The sequence below is a fragment of the Aedes aegypti genome, chromosome 2 (genome assembly GCF_002204515.2).
Source record: "Aedes aegypti strain LVP_AGWG chromosome 2, AaegL5.0 Primary Assembly, whole genome shotgun sequence".
Lineage (NCBI taxonomy): Eukaryota > Metazoa > Arthropoda > Insecta > Diptera > Culicidae > Aedes > Aedes aegypti.
Genome location: NC_035108.1, coordinates 298969844 through 298990144, shown reverse-complemented (window position 1 = coordinate 298990144; position 20301 = coordinate 298969844). Strand labels below are relative to the sequence as shown.

General features: G+C 36.7%; 1 protein-coding gene across 3 annotated transcripts in view; it reads right to left on the bottom strand.

Moving 5' to 3' along the window:
• Positions 1-6921: 6921 nt before the first annotated feature.
• The window catches only part of LOC5571668, a 411897-nt gene continuing 398517 nt past the window's right edge, over positions 6922-20301 (bottom strand). For all 3 annotated transcript variants that reach the window (XM_021845489.1, XM_021845488.1, XM_021845487.1), the window contains 2 exons: positions 15977-16223; positions 6922-8634 (listed from right to left, as the gene is read on the bottom strand). In XM_021845489.1, the coding sequence (XP_021701181.1) occupies positions 8348-8634; positions 15977-16223 (534 nt within the window). In that variant the 3' untranslated portion in view covers positions 6922-8347. The remainder of the gene's footprint in view (positions 8635-15976; positions 16224-20301) is intronic.

Sequence of the window (20301 nt, the reverse complement as noted above, 5' to 3'; positions counted from 1 at the left end):
GAACCCTTCACGAACAAAATGGAAAAAGAATCATCCAAATCCGTTGACCCGTTCGTAAGCCTTTTCGTGACATACAAACACCATTCCATTTTTATTTACATAGATTTGTTTGATTGAATAGTCCTACCAACCTTATAGAAGTTCGAAAGTTAATAGTTAGATCAGGTATAACCAGATTGTTGAAAGTTTCGTTAATTCCTTAATAATGTAGACATTTCTAAGGATGTAGCAAATAGAACTTTTCAACAATTACTATAAAAACTCGCAAAAACGATATCAAAAGTTTGTCGTACCCAACGAAATTTTCGGAAACATAACAAACACAGACAAACAGACGTCACACTCTCATCATAGTCCATCGACCACCTTTTTAACGGTCGATTCAAAAATATAGTAGGTGACCAATCCGCCACCCGCAGCGCTCACATCGTTTTTGTTCGCGTTTGACGTTTACACACTACCGCCATCTGTTGGCCCGTCGGCCAATTACACTAATTTTAGCATTGGGCGCACATGTTCTCGAGACTACGATTTAGATCGAGATTTGATATAAGTGTTACGTCTGTTTGTCTGTGTAACAAATATGTGTCAAGAATTCTATTGACTATTCCATTCAGATATCGAATACTTTTTGAAATCTTGAAGGAATTGTATCCAAATTAATTATCTTAAGAGATAACTTCAGAATTTTGTTTGTTTCCATTATTTCCAAAATCTCATGAAAAAAGTTTCAAAAGGATTTCTCACAGATATCATCCAGCTATTTTTCCTTATACCAATATCATTTTCTAAAACTTATCCTAAATGTTCTTTCTGGAATTCTTCCATGAATGATCCCACGCATTCCATTATTATGCATCAAAACTACTCAAGGAATTTCCCCAAATACTACATAAAGAATATTAAAAAAAAAACTTCACGTATACATACACAACAATATCTTGTGAATTAACACATAACATTTCAGATGACTTAAATCAAATGATTCATGAAACAAATTCACGTATCCCTGCAATATTCTGCGATTCCTATAGGAGTGCGCTTCCGCTGCGATACGTGCAAGAACCTCTTGAACTTCGGAACATGTGCATAAACTATTTTTGTAGGAATGCGTTTAGGGAATCCTCCATATTTTCCTCAAGAGGGTTACTAAACATATTTTCAAAGCTTGCAGAGCTTTCTTTGAAGAACCATCTCCAACGATTTCTGCATGTTCCAAATCACTATATAGAACATATTTAGATATCATGTAGGAACAACGCTGAAGAAACTTTTGGTAACAAGAAGTAGAAAAACTTAAGAAATCTCCAATGCTGAGGTCTCCTGGGAGCATTTTGGTGCAATTTATGTGGACGTTATTTACCGTAGGAGCTTTTGAAAGAACTTGTGAAGGATTTTTTGGAGAAAAATCTAGAGAAAGTCCTTTGAGCATAACTGAAATATAAGTAGAAAAATTCAGGATGAATTGAAACAGGAAGTAGCAGCGAAATTCTTTAAGGAATTTATGAAAGGATCTCAAGAACAATTCATGAAGTACTTTTCCATAAATTGACGCTTATATTGAGCTGTTCGGTAATCCAGTCCGCATGGTTATTAAATTAATTAACTCATTACGCGTGGTAAAGATGGACAAATTATGGGTGAAATTATGGAAAAAATCCACGTGCTCGGCTGGGATTTGAACCCAGGACCCTTGTATGCTAGACGAGCGCTTTACCAACAAAGCTACCGAGCCACTTGGTGACCCAATAACTGAGTTGGTTACAAATTTAGAATTCAAATCTCTACAGAATTCAAATTTCAGAATTTTAGAATTCAAATCCCTGTTACACGTAAAAGTTGATGAGTGGTCGAATGTCCATGGTGGAATCCGAACTGTTCATTGGCAAAAATTTAATTTTCGTTGATGTGGGCCATCATTCTGCTCAAAATGACCTTTTCAAAAAGTTTACTGATGGAGGAAAGCAAACTGACTGGACGATAGCTAGAAGCTTCTGCAGGATTTTTGTCTGGTTTTGAAATTGGAACAACCTTAGCATTTTTCCATTTGTCAAGAAAATATGCTTATGAAAAACATTTGTTATATATATCAACTAAAAATGATAAGCTACTTTCTGGAAGTTTCTTGATGAGGATGTAGAAAATTACATCATCGCCAGGAGCTTCCATATTTTTGAATTTTTTAATAATAGTTCGCACTTCTTCCAAATCAGTCTCCCAGGAATTTTCGAAAACGTTCTCTTGATTAAGAATATTTTCGAAGTCCTAAGTAACTTGATTTTCATTTGGAGTAGTAAGTCTTAAATTAAAATTGTGCGCGCTTTCAAACTGCATAGCAAGTTTTTTAGCTTTTTCGCAATTAGTTAGTAATTTGTTTTACTCTTTCAATGCCGGTATTAGCTTCTGAGGTTTTTTCAAGATTTTAGATAATTTCCAAAAGGGCTTAGAGCCAGGGTCCAATTGAGAAATCTTATTTTCAAAATTTTTGTTTCTTAATTGTGAAAAACGTTTCTTGATTTCTTTCTGCAAATCTTGCCATATAATTTTCATAGCAGGATCGCGAGTGCGCTGAAATTGGCTTCTCCTCACGTTTTTAAGACGGATCAAAAGTTTAAGATCATCGTCTATAATCACGGATTCAAATTTCACATTTTGGAATTGCAATGCTCCTGGCTTCAACAATGGAATTTTTTAAAGTTTTAAGAGCATTGTCAATATCAAGTTTAGTTTCTAATAAAATGTTAACATCAAGATTAGATTCAACATACGTTTCATATATATTCCAGTCGGCTCGTAAATAATTGAAAGTGGAGCTGATAGGATTGAGAATCGCTTCATGGGATAATTGAAATGTAACAGGGACATGATTAGAATCAAAATCACCATGAGTAACTAATTGGCTACAAAGATGTCTAGAGTCGGTTAAGACCAAGTCAATCGTAGATGGATTTCTAGAAGAAGAAAAACATGTAGGGCTATCAGGGTATGGAATTGAGAAATATCCTGAAGAGCACTCATCAAATAAAATTCTGCCGTTGGAATTACTTTGAGAATAATTCCATGACCGATGTTTGGCATTAAAGTCACCAATGACAAAAAAATTTCACTTATTGCGAGTCAATTTTCGCAAGTCAGTTTGGAGCAAATTAACTTGCTGCCCAGAGCATTGAAAAGGCAAATAGGCAGCTATGAAAGTATATTTTCCAGACTGTGTTTCAACAGAAACACCTAAAGTTTCAAAAATTTTAGTTTCAAATGACGAAAACAGTTGATGTTATATACGCCTATGAATGATGATTGCAACTCCCCCACATGCACCATCAAGTCGATCATTACGATAAACAGACCGTATTAACCGTAAGAAAATTAAACAGCTCGTCCTATTTACCATTCAGAGAACGAGCATTCCAATTTAAAATATTAAAATTTTTATTTGGATCCATTAGAATAACGTAATCCAATAACAATTTGATTTGTAAATTTTACACCAACTTGGACTGCCTCAGTCATAGTAGTGGCTTTGAACATTGCATCAATCATTAGATTCAATTGTTCAGTTAGAAAATTAAAATCAAAGGCAGGCATATCACTTGAAGTGGTTACATTATCTGATGGTTTTCCATTAGAATTTTCGGTAGACGAAGAAGCGGAGTAGGAGTAACCTGTGGCGGTGGGTTTTTTTTTATTTGATTTGAGAAAAGTAGAATGGGTACTCATAGTACGATTAAGGTAGGAGTTCAAATTACCTGCTAAGATATCAGCAAAGGATTTACCGTGGGTAGGTACATTCGAAATTGAAAGATTCGAACGGCTACCCGACGGATTAAAATTAGTTTCTGAATAAGCATGATTATGATCTTCCTGATAGGTGTGATTCAAGATCAAGCGATCGTTAACTGAAAAATGAGCATTGTTCGATACTCTACCAAGCAAATTCCGGAAACGACCATTATCGTAACGGACATTATCTTTCATCTGCCTGCCACGAGCCTCAACGACTGTCTTGCGCGAAGGGTCAGACCAAAAATTTGACTTATGATTGCCCTTGCATAAGAACTTATCGGTATCTTCCTTCACTGGACAGACGTCCTTAGCATGAGAAGAACCTCCGCAAATCATGCATTTAGCATCCATGCGGCAATTTTTTGTACCATGACCCCACTTTTGGCACCGACGGCACTGAGTGGGGTTTTGGTAATTTCCTCCAGGTTTCTGGTAATGTTCCCATGTCATACGGACATCGAACATAAGTTTAGCTTTTTCTAAAGCTTTAATATTATTTAGTTCGTTTTGGCTAAATAATATTCTTGAGAAAGCCCTTTCCGAACAATGCCAGATTGGGTTCTCTTTTTCATAATGATTACTTGGACTGGGGAAAATCCAAGTAAATCATTAATTCCATTTTTGATCTCTTCAGGTGACTTATAGTCTCTAGAGAGACCTTTCAAGACGACTTTGAACAAACGTTCAGTTTTGTCGTCATAAGTTAACATTTGTGCTTCTTCTCTTCAAGATGTTTGAGAAGAAGTTCGCGATCTTTAAGAGTTTCCGGCAAAACGCAACAGTCTCCTTTCTTTGCGATTTGAAAGGAAACCTTGATTCCCCTAATGGAGTTCAAGATCTCCTGCCTAAATCCCCCAAATTCGGAACAACTGACCACGACAGGCGGCACTCTTTGCTTCCTCACTTAAATCAAAGAGCTTAGGCTAGAGACTGCTTCGATTTGGTGTTCGGAAAATTTGTCTACGGCATCGAACTGATTGCTCATTTCGATACAATTATCAACATTATTCATTTCACCCTTGGAAGAAAGTTCGCATTCCGGAGAAACGTCCTTTCTTCCATTCTTGCCACGTTTAGTGACAGTTTTAAATCCCAGTTTTTTGGAAGGAAGTTGTGAATTCAGAGATTCATTCAGATTGTAGTTGCAACCATATTTAGTGAAAAAAACGAAAGAAGACGTGACCTCCTAAGAGGTTTATTCCCAAGACGGTGTCCAAGAAGGATTACCACCGTTAGCTTTCGCTAACGGGTCCAACGAAAAATCGAAGGAACGGGTCCAAACAAGGATCGTAAAGGGATCAATAGTAGAAAAAATAGTACTGAAAAGTACTGTTGAAGTAGCACTGAAAAGTACCGTTTTTAATTTTAGCACTGAAAAGTACTGTTTTATTGCTTTAGGTAGTTTAAGAAAAACTTCCAAGAGCAGAGAGAATTCGTGTACGCACAGCACGAAGGTACGATGCGCACTGTTCTTCTACTTCTTCTACTTGACAGTGGCGCAACCAAGAGGGGGTTTTGGGGGTAAACTCCCCGCCCCCCCCCCCAGAGCTGATTTTTTTAATAAGAAATGTTAAATATATCTTTGAAGCTCAACACTAAAATCCACAAACACTGGAGCAGTGAGTTGTATTAACAATTATGTTGTTCTAAGTTGAGGCTCTCTAATTTGGAGACCATGGAAAAGTTATAAATCGTAGTTTTCTTGCTTATTTTTGTCAAATAAGCTACAGGTTTTTGTAGAGAAGTTCGATGCTTTGAAAAATCTTTTATTTGGTTCAGCCAAATTTTAGGACCTCGTGAATTTCCGGAATAGCAATTCTTTGGTTTTCAATGATTACAAATAAAAATCCTAGGAAATATTATGGGAAATAATGATTCCGTTGCTAAGCTAAAAAATCACAAATGTTCGTCCACAATATGGAAATGCTTCAATATCTGCCTTCGACAAACTGCTAATGATAGCCGCAATGCTTCTTACTGAGACTTGTGGTGAAAGATTCTGTTCGTTGAAAAAAACTTGAAAACGTATGAAAGGAACAAAAAAGACAAAGCATGATTGAACACTATCACTCTCATGCATGTGCGTGCATCCATATGTAGCTTGAAAAACTTTCGAACAAACTACGAAATATGTAAATGTAGATTGAAACGATATCAGATATTGTAATCTCGCTTAACCACTTATATTAAAAACGTAGAATTTAAGACAATGTTTGTAAACAACGAAAGTTTCTTTGGAACCCTTAGGTTTTTCTATAACAAACAAACATGTTTCAAGTATCATTCGTCTATTGTTTTCAATGTTTTCAATGTGAAAGAGTTGTATTTCGGCCCCGTGAAGCCTCCGGGCGTTTGGGCCTTCCAAATCAATACATTAAAAAAAAAACATATTTTAGATTTTTTTTTTTGAAAAATTTCACCAGGTACAACAGACTTCTCTAAAGTAGAGTTGTAAATTTACATAAAATGTATGCCCAGGGTGGACAAGAAAACCTTAAGTTTGCATATGGTGTAACATTTTTTTTAATGGTAATCTCGCAATATTTTTAAATTTGTCCGCCCAAAAATTTTTACACCCGTTTAATTACCCAAAAACACATTATTTTCCAGTTCACAAAACCCCCCCTAGAGCCAAATCCTGGTTGCGCTACTGCTACTTGGCATTACCTCCTCACTGGGACAGAGCCTGCTTCTGAGCTTAGTGTTCTTATGAGCACTTCCACATTTATTAAGTGAGAGCTTTCTTTGCCAAACTTGCCATTTTCGCATTCGTATATCGTGTGGCAGGTACGATGATACTCTATGTCCAGGGAAGTCAAGGAAACTTCCATTACGAAAAGATCCTGGACTGACCGGGAATCGAACCCAGACACCTACAGCATGGCTTTGCTTTGTAGCCGTGGACTCTAGCTAAAGGAGGCTCCAAGACCGTTTTAATTTAAAAATCAGACAGAGTTTATGAAGATATCCTTTTTACTAAAGATTAACCGGGGAATCCTTCAAGAACACTAGTAGAAGGAAGGAGGTATTAAAAATGGAAAACCATGTTCAAACACATTCACTAGTTGAACCTATTTGAGATAGCCTTCTATATCAAATCATTTTCGGGAAAGTGATATTCACATTGATCGGTTTTCGTTTGCACTTATCTGCTTTATTTCAGTATCTAAACTTACATGAATGGAATTATTTACACAGCAAGATACATTTTGCATAACTTAAGTCAAATTTCATGTTTTTTAATGCAATCTTACCACCTAAAGATGACTATGTTTCAGAGTAAGATAAAACTCCCGCGAATACCGGAAGGTCTTATTCTAGCAGCGTGTGAATTTGTGCTCGCATAACTAACTGTTTCTTGATGGTATAAATAAAACAAATTTTGCTATTTACAGCACAGCATTTTCTACAAACTTATAACTTAACTCTACTGGTCAAACATACTCTCCATTACATCAATAGAACTGGATATTCACTATGAATGGCGATTGAAGAATGCTTTTCTCGTCTACCGTTTATCGGTTTAATTGTTTCTCTGAAAAATGGATTTTCAATTTAAAAAAATCCATCCAGCTGCTGGTCATGTTCGGTTTTCGTTAATTCCTCCCTTCGGGTCACATTGTGGTTGGATGAAATTTTATTGTGTCATTGATGGGAAAAAAATGGCTTTTTTCGGGAGGAGCACAAAGCGGTATAAGTCGAATTAAATTAAAGTGCTCGAGGAAATTTTGCCGTTTTAATTAAGAGATTGACAATGGATTCCGTCACATCCTGTGATTGGTGGGATGAAATCGTGTTCATAACTTTAATTAAAATATTCTTCTGGAATCGTTCCTACGGAGCGCATGATTTCTACATATATTGCTGTTTATTCGTTTACTGAGGATTTTTTTTTCGTTTTTTTGTTCACGATGATAGACATGTCTTTTGTTATTATGCTTTCACTCAGTTAATGCATACCATCAATTTATCACAGACACAATATGTACACCATTGTACAACTAGTTAGAGTGATCATACTCCATGCTTGTTTTTCTTACTTTCCCTTTTTTCTTCTTAATGATTTTTTCTCTCAGTTAATCACATTCAAAGATAGATAAATCTCTGCGTTCTTTGATTTGCCTTGTGATTTATGTTAAAACAGTTGATAATTAATAATAGCACTAGCTTATGGTACTCTAATATATCTTCATCGATAGTCTTCATCATTTTGTCAATTCGATTGTGAAACGTCGGAAACAAGTCTCAAGCGAGGACAAACCCGTGAAGTGCCAACAATCAATGATGGCTTTTCGTAGTCAAATTAATTTTCCTGATCGGAAATCACTGATGTAAAATTAAAATCCCCGTTCATCGTTTATCCTTAAACGGTCAAATTAAAACGCTAAAGTGATGCTCTGTTAATCAGTGCCCATTAATTTAAAATCATAACCCTTATCAATATTCATAATATTCGTTTGTGTGAATGTATATGATACGTGTGACCGACATTTGCCCACCAAGTGGCTAATTATGAAAATTATGGAAATAAAAAGTTATAAAATGGTCGGCCATTGGCCTGCCCCTAGGGTTCCCGATGCTTGACCGGTGGGGCCACAAACGCCTGCAAGCTGAAGTAACGCGGGGTGTCGTTGGTGGTAACGCTGGTAACGTGGTGGAACTGACAGGGCTGCGAAATTTGCGACTTTGGCGGGAGAATGATGGGCTTGGCCGCTTTTTTGGACTTTCGCTTCCGGCCCGGAACGGACAGGGCAATGTTCTCCGGATTGCTGATGAGTTCCTCCACCCGGACCCACATCTCTCGGGCGGCTTGGTTCGAGTCAAAGCTGAAGCCAATCACTTTGCGGTGATCTGAAAAGTACAAAGGCATCAGTTAGCTTGTGTAATACATTTCTATATAACAAGAATTATTCTCTATATTCCCAGTGCCATATAATACTTTCCGAGCTTTTTGAGTTTATTAAAGTTTTTGACGTTGGATAACGTCTTACGGCAACATATGGGGGTACAATTCGAAAAAACGAAAAATTGAGCATGTAACGAAAAATGGTCAGGTTTTGACCGCTAATAACTCAGTCATTTATCGACAGATTTTCAATATTTATCCATGAATCCATTGGAAATTTATCTACGCGTTGATTCAAATGGAGGACACTATTGATTATTAGCAACAAACTATTGAAATATCGTAAAACGTTGACCCCTTTCTTATCTAACCAATCACGTTCAAGCACATTTTTCGGTTCTGCTTCCCACTATTAAAGCGCACCGCACCCTGCTTCTTCCCTCATTCTTCTTTTTGCCGTCAGACTGTGAACACGGTCGGCGAGCAAATTTCGAGAGTCATTCGCGTCCTCAGTTCAGTTTTCAATAGGACGCGAATACAACACGCATTAGAACCGAAGAACCACGCATTTCGGAGCCGCAGCAACTGAAGCCGCTCATTTGAGTGCACCAGCCAGCATAATCGTTTTCGGCCAGAAATCGTCGCTACCAGCCAGTGCACTATGGTCCAGGAATCAGTTTTACGCGGAAAGATGCATTTTGAGCTTTAGAATGAAACATTAGACAAAAATGGTCTTCTACAAAAATTTTTGTATTAGTTGAGCCCTTCGTTTGGTTTTATTGAAAATTAGGGTGGACCACATTTTCATAGAAATTGTGTAACTAACTTTCTTATTTGTAGAAAGTATATTATACATGCTTCAGCAAAGCTGTAGACCATTCAATTTCAAGCAACTTTGCCGAAAAAAGTTTTTTTGTATCTCTTAAATTGACCGATATAGAGCTTTTTTCCTACGGTGACATAGGGTGGTCCGAATGAAACTGGTTTTCTGGCTCTAGAGTTTTCAATTCAAATTTCTCATCAAAGTAGTCTATGAAACACTTTTAGAGCTTTGAAAAGTGCATAATTTGGTGAGTGAAGAAACTCGCTATCTCTTTCCGTTTAGGAGTTATTGTTGTTTTTCTCTCAAAAACATGCCTACTTTGATTGTGAATATCTCTGATTGGGGCAAACATAAAAAATATCTTTAGACGGCGTTCAAAAGACAAAATAAAATTGTATATTATATCAAAAAAATACAGATGTGTTATTTTTGTAACTCTAATAAAACGTCTTGCAAGTCAAATATTTTTTATCACTAAAACTTTAATAACTTTTGAATTAAAATAGATATCAACAATCTTTTTGCATGAAAATTTGCGTTTTGTTGAGTTCTAAAAGTCGTTCATAGACGACTTTGACGAGAAAATAATATTAAAAAATCTAGAGTTGAAAAACTTATTTTTGTTGGACCACCCTGCGATGATTAGGAAAAAATGCTCTAGATTGGTCAAATTTTGAGCTACAGAAAAATTTTTTTGGCAAAGTTGATCAAAATTTCAAGTTCTACCGCTTTGCCTAAGAGAATATACCAGTATTTTTGCAAATAAAAAAGTTGGTTATATGATATGTGTGATATTGTGGACCACCCTAGTATTAAATGACACAGTATGAAAGCTTACATTTTAGAAACAATTTTGTAGAAGATCATTTTTGTCTAAAATTTCATTTTCATGCTCATAATGCAAAATAATAAAGAAATACATACTATGAAAATCTTCAAAATAGTTTTAGAGCCCTATCTTTCTTATTTCAGATTTCTCGTCAAAGCGGTCTATGAACGACTTTAAGAACTTAGCAAAACGCAAATTTCCATGCAAAAAAATTGATGATATCTATTTTAGTTCAAAAGTTATTAAAGTTTTTCTGCTTAAAATCCTTTGTTTTTCAAGGCATTTTATTAAAGTTACAAAAATAACACATCTGTAATTTTTTGATATAATGTATAATTTTATTTTGTCTTTTGATTGCCGTCAAAAGATATTTTTTATGTTTGCCCCAATCAGAGATATTCACAATCAAAGTAGGCATGTTTTTGAGAGAAAAACAACAATAACTCCTAAACGGAAGGAGATAGCGAGTTTCTTCACTCACCAAATTACGCATTTTTCAAAGCTCTAAAAGTGTTTCATAGACTACTTTGATGAGAAATTTGAATTGAAAACTCTAGAGCCAGAAAACCAGTTTTGTTCGGACCACCCTATGTCACTGCAGGAAAAAAGCTCTAAATCGGTCAATTTAAGAGATACAAAAAACTTTTTTCGGCAAAGTTGCTTGAAATTGAATGGTCTATACCTTCGCTGAAGCATGTATAATATAATTTCTACAAAAAAGAAAGTTAGTTACACAATTTCTATGAAATTGTGGTCCACCCTAATTTTCAATAACACCAAACAAAGGGCTTAAATAATACAAACAACTTTGTAGAAGACCGTTTTTGTCTAATGTTTCATTCTAAAGCTCAAAATGCATCTTTCCGCGTAAAACTGATTCCTGGACCACTGTGCAGTGCTCCGCTGTCATTGCCATGCGGGAGGCTAGCGCGGTCATTCTGGTTCATTAGATCGAGCGGCACAGCCGTCACCGTCCGTGTAATATTCCCTAATTTGTACGAGATGGCTGAAGAAAATCGACCAAAGCCGCTTGTTGAAGCGCACATCGTCATCCGCACCGCTAATCTCATCGGGCGAGGAGGATTGAAACCAGTGCACCGTCAAAATTTGTCCGTGTTACGCAAATTCAACAACTCAATCGGCCCTTTTGAGAGCCAACAAATGTGTTTTAAAGAGTTATTTGTATAATATTCCCTAATGTGTTTACCACATACTTGCTATAATCTCTTAATTCATCTCATAGCATCATACAATAATTGATTTATTACGAATTATTTACAATACGGCAATTTGAAGCTGTTTCCGAGGATGCTGCTGCAGTGCCGTCGGGTTGCAATAACAGCATAATGCTAATCTGTACATCCCTTACCCAGACATCAGTTTCATATAACCTATTTCCCAGATATGAAAACGAAGAATATGAAAGGAGGAGCATCATCTGCTATTCTAAGGGTATAAAGCATCCCTCCTTCGTTGAATCTGGTTTCATTCTGTTTTCGCTTTCGAGCTGGTAAGAGCACCTCGAAACCTGCTTAGCTCCTCGCCCCCAGCGGCAACCTGTTGTACGAGATGGCTGAAGAAAATCGACCAAAGCCGCTTGTTGAAGCGCACATCGTTATTCGCACCGCAAATCTCATCGGGCGAGGAGGATTGAAACCAGTGCGCCGTCAAAATGTGTCCGTGTTACGCAAATTCAACAATTCATCAATCGGCCCTTTTCTGAGCCAGCCAATATGTTTTAAGAGTTGATTGTGTAATATTCCCTAATTTCCCCTCTTCAGGGCCACAAAATCAATGAAAAAGAGTTATTTTGAATTAATACATTTGAAAAACAATTCTTCAATATAATCGCCTAAGCTTCTGAATACATGTAAAGTGATTATTTTGTATTAACACAAAATAATAACACACAATGTCTATAATAAATCAGAATTGACATGCAACAAATAGTGTGAAAATTAATTGGATTTTTAGCAAAAGAAATGTTTCATTAGTTTGTGACTGTCTCAAGCCAGCAAATAGAAGAAGCTAACGTTATCCAACGTCAACTTGGCGGTCGTATCTCGGAAACAACCTCTTACTTTTTTCACCTAAAACACTTATATATTGGTTTTACCCTTGGTTGTTTTTGACAGATTTCCGATGGGTTTTACGATTGAATCATTTTTGACGGCATGAGCGCGATCAAGTAGTTGTGTATCTATATCACATGTGTGAGTTTTGCGAAGCAGATCTCAAATGGGCTTGCTCTCGCGGGTGAACTCAATGATATCTCAATAGAGTTTGAGTCTACCAACATTGGCCTCCATACGAAATTCGTTGTTTCTTTTAAATGGCCAATTCAAAATAATCAAAAACAGCTTTTAAGGTATCGTAATCAATACAAAGTTTGTTGTTTCGTATACTTTCTACATTGAAACGCTTAAAAAGCCTATAAGCTGAAAAACTTGTCTAAAATCTAAAATGATGCAAATTGTCTAAAATCGACATATACACACTTAGATTAAATTACTGGGGTCGGTAAAATTTTACTGGGTTTTGGAACTACCGAAAAAGTCAGTAAAATGAAAACTGTCACCACGCGTAATTGAAAAGCAAATTTAACCATGTTTTATTTTTTATCGATATTTGATATAAAAAGAAAACTCTCTGCAAAATTTAACTGAAAAATCTCTGTTTTTCGATTTCTGAATTTTTTTTTAGTGTACTGACTTTTTCGGTGGTTCAAAAACCCAGTTATTTTTACCGAACAGATTGAGTGTGTAATTCCTTTTTTGCCGTCAATATCTCTTTTTGATAACGAAAATGATTGAGCGACCTTAAATCAAGTACATAAAGGTATGTTGGTACTTAAGACAAAAATTTGTTCTGCTGTGAAATCTGTACAAAGGAGTCGCCCTTATTTACAATCTCTCATGAAGTATGGTGTATAAATTACGTAGTACTTACTTAATTTGTCTGTTAATTGGCCCTTTTTGAAAGTTTGTACATATAACAGCAAACAATTTTGTTGATAGTTAAGAATGGTTTTCTATTGTATGTAAACAAATTATTTTAGAACTCTGCAGAAGCTCATTCATATTTTAGCTAGGTACTTTTCATCTGTTACGCTAGATATAAAGTGTCACTTTGATGAGCTCGAAGAATGTTTACAGCTTAGTAGTTTCCGTGCTTGCCTTGTGTGGCGCTACCATCACATAAAAGGGGGTCACTAGATATAAATGAGAGTGACTCATAAATATTGTTAATATAATATATTTGGTGAAGACCAGGCTTGATAGAAACTCCTCTGCGATGCAAAGACGAAGCGATTTTGCCGTTATTCTGAGGAGAAAAAATTGAACTCTAAATTTTCAACACAGATCCTCAAGCGATTCGAGTGAGAGTGTAAAAAAATGCGAGGATTTTTTCTGGTACTCTCTCTCTTGTTGCGATGCTCATCTTTACTCACGCTTCAAAAGAACTCTTGAGCTTCCCGCCCAAACAAGACAGTCCTTGGGAAGTTGTGATGGCAATCTTTTTTGATGGAATTTCACTCTGATGTGTTTTGTGCTGCATCTTCCTCACTCAATTTTCGTTGCCTCTCTGCTTAGCATTTTTTCGCTCTCTCGCAAAGAGTCAAAAGCAGCACGCTGCTCTAGAGTTTATCACCGAACTCTGACGATGTTGAGGAGAATTATCAAGCCTGGTGAAGGCTAGAGAGCTTCAAATCGCGATCAGAGTAGGCTAAATTCTCCGTCAGGGACTAGACCAAAGACAAACTAAAGACCTTCATGTCCCTTGCAGTTGCCCAAAATTTTATGGCTCATTAGATAATCTAGAATGCCGTGAAAAGTGTACTGCGATCTGTCAAACTTGGGTACCTTTTGCACTACCGAGGGACCAAATGCAGTACTAGAAGTGGTACTCAAATCTGAGCCCGAGTAGGACGGACCTGACTAGACCGAGTAGAGCGGGCCTGAGAGAGGCTCGCGCGAGGCACAGGAGCAGTAGGGAAAGTTTTTTAGTGTTTAAGCACGCCTAACGTGAGTCCCAAACCGCATCAACACACAACAGGCCAGTCTTTAGAAGCCTTTTTGTACCCCACAATAAATATAAAGGCTGAGAAGCACAGAGCCTGCCTCTGCCAGACATAATGCCGAGACGAACTATAAGAAGAAGACAGACTCATACACTACTAGCTAAAGTTTCAAATTTTTCCGAGATTCACAGAAGTAAACAGGTAGATGATGGTGTAGGACTTGCTCTATAGCATGAACCGCTGAGGATGATCGAATCCATAAGTAGGTCGAAGCGTTCGGTAAATGCTAAGGCTAAGTTTAAGTGTTAATTTTACAGAAAAAATCCGATGAAAACATCTAAAAAATAACAAAAGCGGTAACAAAAATTCAATCAAATATGTTTTTTTCTCGGTATAAAGGCACAATGTTCATTTTAACACCCCTGTTCATGTTGCCACCTTTTCCCCTAGCAACAGTATTCCCAGGTTTGGTGCTTGTTGAGATGAGTTTTTTTATGCATTGTTATTCCCCCGATATAATCAGAGCAGTACCAGTAAAGGATAAACAGACTCTCATGATGTGTTGCGGATCATGACTGTTACAGAGAGCGATAAGTGAGAGATACTCTCAATTTACTCAGAATTCAATCTCTGGATACAAATTTTTCTTGGACATGCATATAATCGTTAAGATATGCATTTAAACAATAACTTTTTGATTTAGAAAAAAAAAACAAATAAATAAACATTATTTTGATTCATATTTTTTCGATCTAGGAGGGATATAGGTTGATGTGACATGTAAATTAGATTTTTAAGGTTAACACTAATATTCTCAATACTTCTCAGTACTGTAAAATAATTAAAATCAAGTCAAATATTCGGCATATGAGTCATTTTCGTTATTTGAGACAAAACCGTACTTTTTTTTAATGTATCCGAATCCTTTGAGCAGAATCTCAATAGAGAAGCAAAAAACTAGATTGGAGTACCTTCTAGTGGAATACGAGTTTTTCAGTGGATACGAGTAACTGACACTGATGAAAGCTACAATTGGTAGTCGAAATACGCGTATCTGTCAAAGATAAGTAATTAGGGCGAAATTGAAAAGTACAAGATACTCCAATCTTCTTTTTTGTTTCACAAAATCGTATTTCATTTGTTTTAATAATGCAGTGACCTATGTGTAACAAATAAAATAACGATCATAATTTAACGTCGATGATTGTATAGGGTAAATCTCTTCAAAACGCCCAGACAGCGTTTAACCTCGGAGAGGCAAAGAACTTGTTCTGTTCTTCAGTACAACTAATCTTAGTCTAGAAAATTATGAGTGTCAAACAATTAGAAGAACGTAATGAAATTTTTCTTTTTATACTTCTTTGCTTTATCCTTTTTAAAATTACCTTCATTGTGAAGTATCTCACCATCAGCCAATTTAATTCTATTATCATAACCCCACTGATGAAAAAAATGCACCTGCATCCCGAATGCTCTTTTAATGAACGCTATGCTATCATCACTACATTTTTGTTCACAACTAATAAAAGCTTAACCCACCCGCTCAACAGCACCCAGCACAGATTCAGACAGACAGACGGGAGGTGCCTCAGAGAAGCTCTATATTAGCATCCGGCGGGAAGAATTTCTAACTAAAACACAGAAACAGCAGGGAAAGTGCAATAATCCACCTACCTGCCGAGAGACACATGGTGTGAAAAGCTGCCGCTGCGACCTTATAGTCCGACAGATTGTCGATGGTGTCCTTCCAGAGGGCGAAGCAGGTGCCCCTTTCCGCCAGGACGAAGCTCACCCGCGGTGTACAGCGGGATCGGGTGCATCCTTTGTCGTGCAGCAGAACCGGAATGCCCGTGTAGACCAGACGCCAGTCGTCTTTGCCGATGCTTTCGTACAGATTGGCCAGGGATGTGCTAACGTAGACCTGCAACGGGAATGGGGAACAATGTGAGACGGGCTCTTTGTGGAAATAAAATTCACTTTCTGTTGTTTGCATCCGATGAGAGATTTTTTTGCATGGCAAATACACGTTGTTTGAAAACTTTTTATGCTTTGAATAATTTACAGATTTGTTGTATGCAATACAAAAGAATAAACTTTTCGATATTTTCATTGAGTTGATCTGCATATAGGCATTGAAGATGATCTAACTTAAAGGTAAAAACGATACTCTGAAGCAAAATTTTAAATTTCTTCTTTTACGATTTGCATAAAGTTTTCATCTTGATGACGCACAGTGACCTTCTGCGTACAAATGTTGGCCAAAAGTACAAATCTCACTCGAATAGATCAAAGATTCCAATTCATTGACAAAACAAGACTTTTGAAGGCCATTTGATAGGAATATTTTCCGGTAACTTTCGCTCAGATGTTGAAAGAATGTTCTGCCTATGACAAATGTCTTAAACGCAGTTTCCCTTTTCGACCAGCATATGTTAACGCTGCGTCGCCTTATTATTATGGTTTGAAAATTTGTGAATTTAACCTAATTCTTCTATAAGGTTAAACATGTTTTTTTCTGTTGTGTAGTTATAAATTCTGTTTCAAGTGACAAAAAAATATTGCAAAATATGCGGTCAGATGGCAAATAAATTGATCTTCTATCTTCTATCTTCTATTTTTTATCTTCCATATTCTATTTTCTATCTTCTATCTTCTATCTTCTATCGTCTATCTTCTATCTTCTATCTTCTATCTTCTATCTCCTATCTCCTATCTTCTATCTCCTATCTTCTATCTCCTATCTTCTATCTTCTATCTTCTATCTTCTATCTTCTATCTTCTATCTTCTATCTTCTATCTTCTATCTTCTATCTTCTATCTTCTATCTTCTATCTTCTATCTTGTATCTTCTATCTTCTAGCTTCTAGTTTCTAGCTTCTATCTTCTACGCATGATACATCAAAATGCTGTTCAAATCGTGTTCCGCTTCTAATTGCATATAAGGAATGCAAAAAACATATCTAAATACTTTTGACTAGGTAGATTGTTCAAACACCCCATAGTGCACCTGATGACGATGGTTCTACAGATCCTTTGCCCCATCGGAGACATTACAGTATATGCAACTTTTCTCAGTCAGTTTCTTCCATAGTCGCAATTTTATCATCTTCTCTATATTATTCTTCAACTTTCTCACCCAACTAACTAATTTACATGTTTCACACATATGGTTTTCCATTCGCACAAAAGTTTCGCATCTTCTGAAGGTGGTTAGCACCAGCTGTTTCGCCTCACCCCCAGAAGAAAAATGCAAATAGAAAGCTAATCGCCTGCTATGTATGCAACAAGCGGTACTGAAAAAAAGTTCCGTTCAAGTTAACTTTTCACATCTCCCACAAATCGAGGAGCGAGAAGGGGTTCGCAGCTTTCTATACGTATTTTGACTCGCTCATTTTTGGTCGGATTTGAAGTCAGTCGTAGAATCGCTTAACCGTTGTGTGAATAAAATGTGAAGCCGGGAAAAGTTTTGCAACATTTGGCGATAAGTTTTTATATATTCGGAGAAGGGGTTATCAGCCGTCGTAGGTTATTTGCACGTCGTTAACCGATGTTGCATTGAGTTTTACCTAGCATCGATATAAAAAAAACCTTCATCCCATTTTGGAATTTCATGTGGGACCTCAATGAAGTTTTATGACTGTCGAAATTCAGAAAAGGGTTCAATATTTTGTTCCTCTTCCTCATCACACAATGAACAAATGCGCTGATACAGTAAGTTCGCGAAAGAATTGATCATTTCTTACACTTCTTCAAATTATGATTTACTGTTTAGATTCATATTAAGCACACTTAAGGGGCAGGATCCGTCGTTGATTTCAAAACTTTCATTCAAAATCAAGAAAAAAAAAATTCGTTCAAAATCAAGAAAATTTACAGGAAAATGTGTTCACTGTATTCTACTCTCCAACCGAAACACAGTGAACACATTTTAATCGAATAATTTGTAGTTTTGAACAGAAAAACTGCTTTTGAAGTTTCGATGATTACGATAACGGAGCGTTGAACGTTAAGGCTTCAGTGAAATTTTCACATGAAATGTTTCAACTTTTGCCGTTCGAATGTTCTGACGTTTGAGATTTCGTATTCATAAGCATTTTCCATAGATATCTATTAAAATTTATACTGTCCAACTGACGTAGACATCGTCTTAGAGGTTTGGTGATTACAATTAATCATTTGACTATTCTTATTATCATTTTCATGAGCTGTCCAGATTTCGAATCAAAGTGTCCGGAATATAAGACAAAAGTGAGAAAGCGACAAGTTTACTCATTTCTATTTATTTTAATAATTTTATGTTGCGGATTCAAAATCTTCGACTGCCTTTCGAAAATTAAGTTTTTTCTATGCTCGATAATAGGCTTTGGTCAATTTAACCACACACATGCCAACATTTTAACCTAATTGCCCGCCTGCATTCACACATCACGCATGACATTTATCGTTCGTAGAACAGGCATTGCAGAATTCGCTCTGATTTTGAAGCACGATCAAAGCAAGCGAAGAAAAGCATACCATCTGTTGCGCCCCATGATCGGCAATGTATTTCAAATTGTAACAAGTCTGATAAACAGAAGCAGCGAACGAGAGCCTCAAAGAGAGAGCGATCATAAAATCCATAATTCTCGCTTGTTTACCATTGGGGGTAGGTGTTTTACTTTACTGGCACGATAAACAATCCCCGAACTTTCGATAGGAATAGTGTCCCCCTGGTTTGGAGCTTGCTTTAAGAGGTTTTATCATGCACTGTTATCCGATCGGGGGGATTAGCGGTTGTAGCAGTAGGGGGACTGTGGGTAGTTAGCCCACGCTAAGGAAAACAGCGATTTTAGATGTGAAAAACATTATTCTATGCCCTTTTTTAATCGTGGTCGGATAAACAAACATGTTTTCTTCCAAATAGTAGAAACAGCTATCCATTTTAGCTTTCCTGGGGTTTATATTTTTTTTAATGCTAGCTAACTGCATATGTATTATTTTTTGGGGTAAAATGCCCCGCTTCAGTCCGGCGTTAGCCGTGCTGTAAACAGTGTAAACGTACGCACACAATCATGCTTGTTTGTAGGTTGCATACATCCGGGCGTTTGTTCAGATGTTATTGTTCAATAATAGTATACATGCTGATGCGAAAAATGTACATGTGTAAGGTTCCAGTTTGTGCGTAACTTCAACGTGGCATTACGTTTGGTAGAATTTGAATTCAAACGGCTATTTTGGTGTTATGAAATAGGGGTGGGCGTTTTTCCCCCAGAGTTGATTAAAGTTTAGGTCCTTCGATTAGCTTTATAAGGATAAATCCAACATATTTTTTGCATGTAATACAAACTACGACAGTGCACAAGTTGGCTCTCGGCAATAGTTTCAAAAGTTTGGTTATTTATCGACCTAAAAAATGACCTTGAAAATCGCACACAATTGCAAGGAAAACAGCGAAAAATGTTTTTATACATTTTTAACGTATATATTCTTGAGAATTATATATTCTTGATATTCTTCGTATATATTCTTGATATTCTTGAGAAAAACACATAATAATATAAGAATAGAAGTATTTTTATCCATTTTCTATGATTTTGAACGAAAAAAAAGCATTCTAAAACACATCGTTCGTCCAAATCGAGGGTGGCGCATTTTGCCCCCCCTATGGGCATATTACCCCAGTTCCCCTATACGATAAACAGTCTCTTATAATGTGCTGCATATTATGATACGTGAGCGATTCTCTCAATTTTCTCAGGATTCGTTCCCTGTCGTAGAATATAACGAACCACGAAAGGAAAAAAGACAGATACACACCACCCACTGTTTGGCGCCGATCACTGTATGTCACCACGTGTTACATTCGCTGACCCACTCTCATTCTGATCTAGAAACAGAGGCGAAATATTCCATTTTCTGTGCTATGTCTGCAACCAAATTGTTCAATGTTCCAACAGATTATAATTAAGTCACCTTTATTTATAGAAGAGAGGATCGATGTAAAGAAATCGATCATGTGA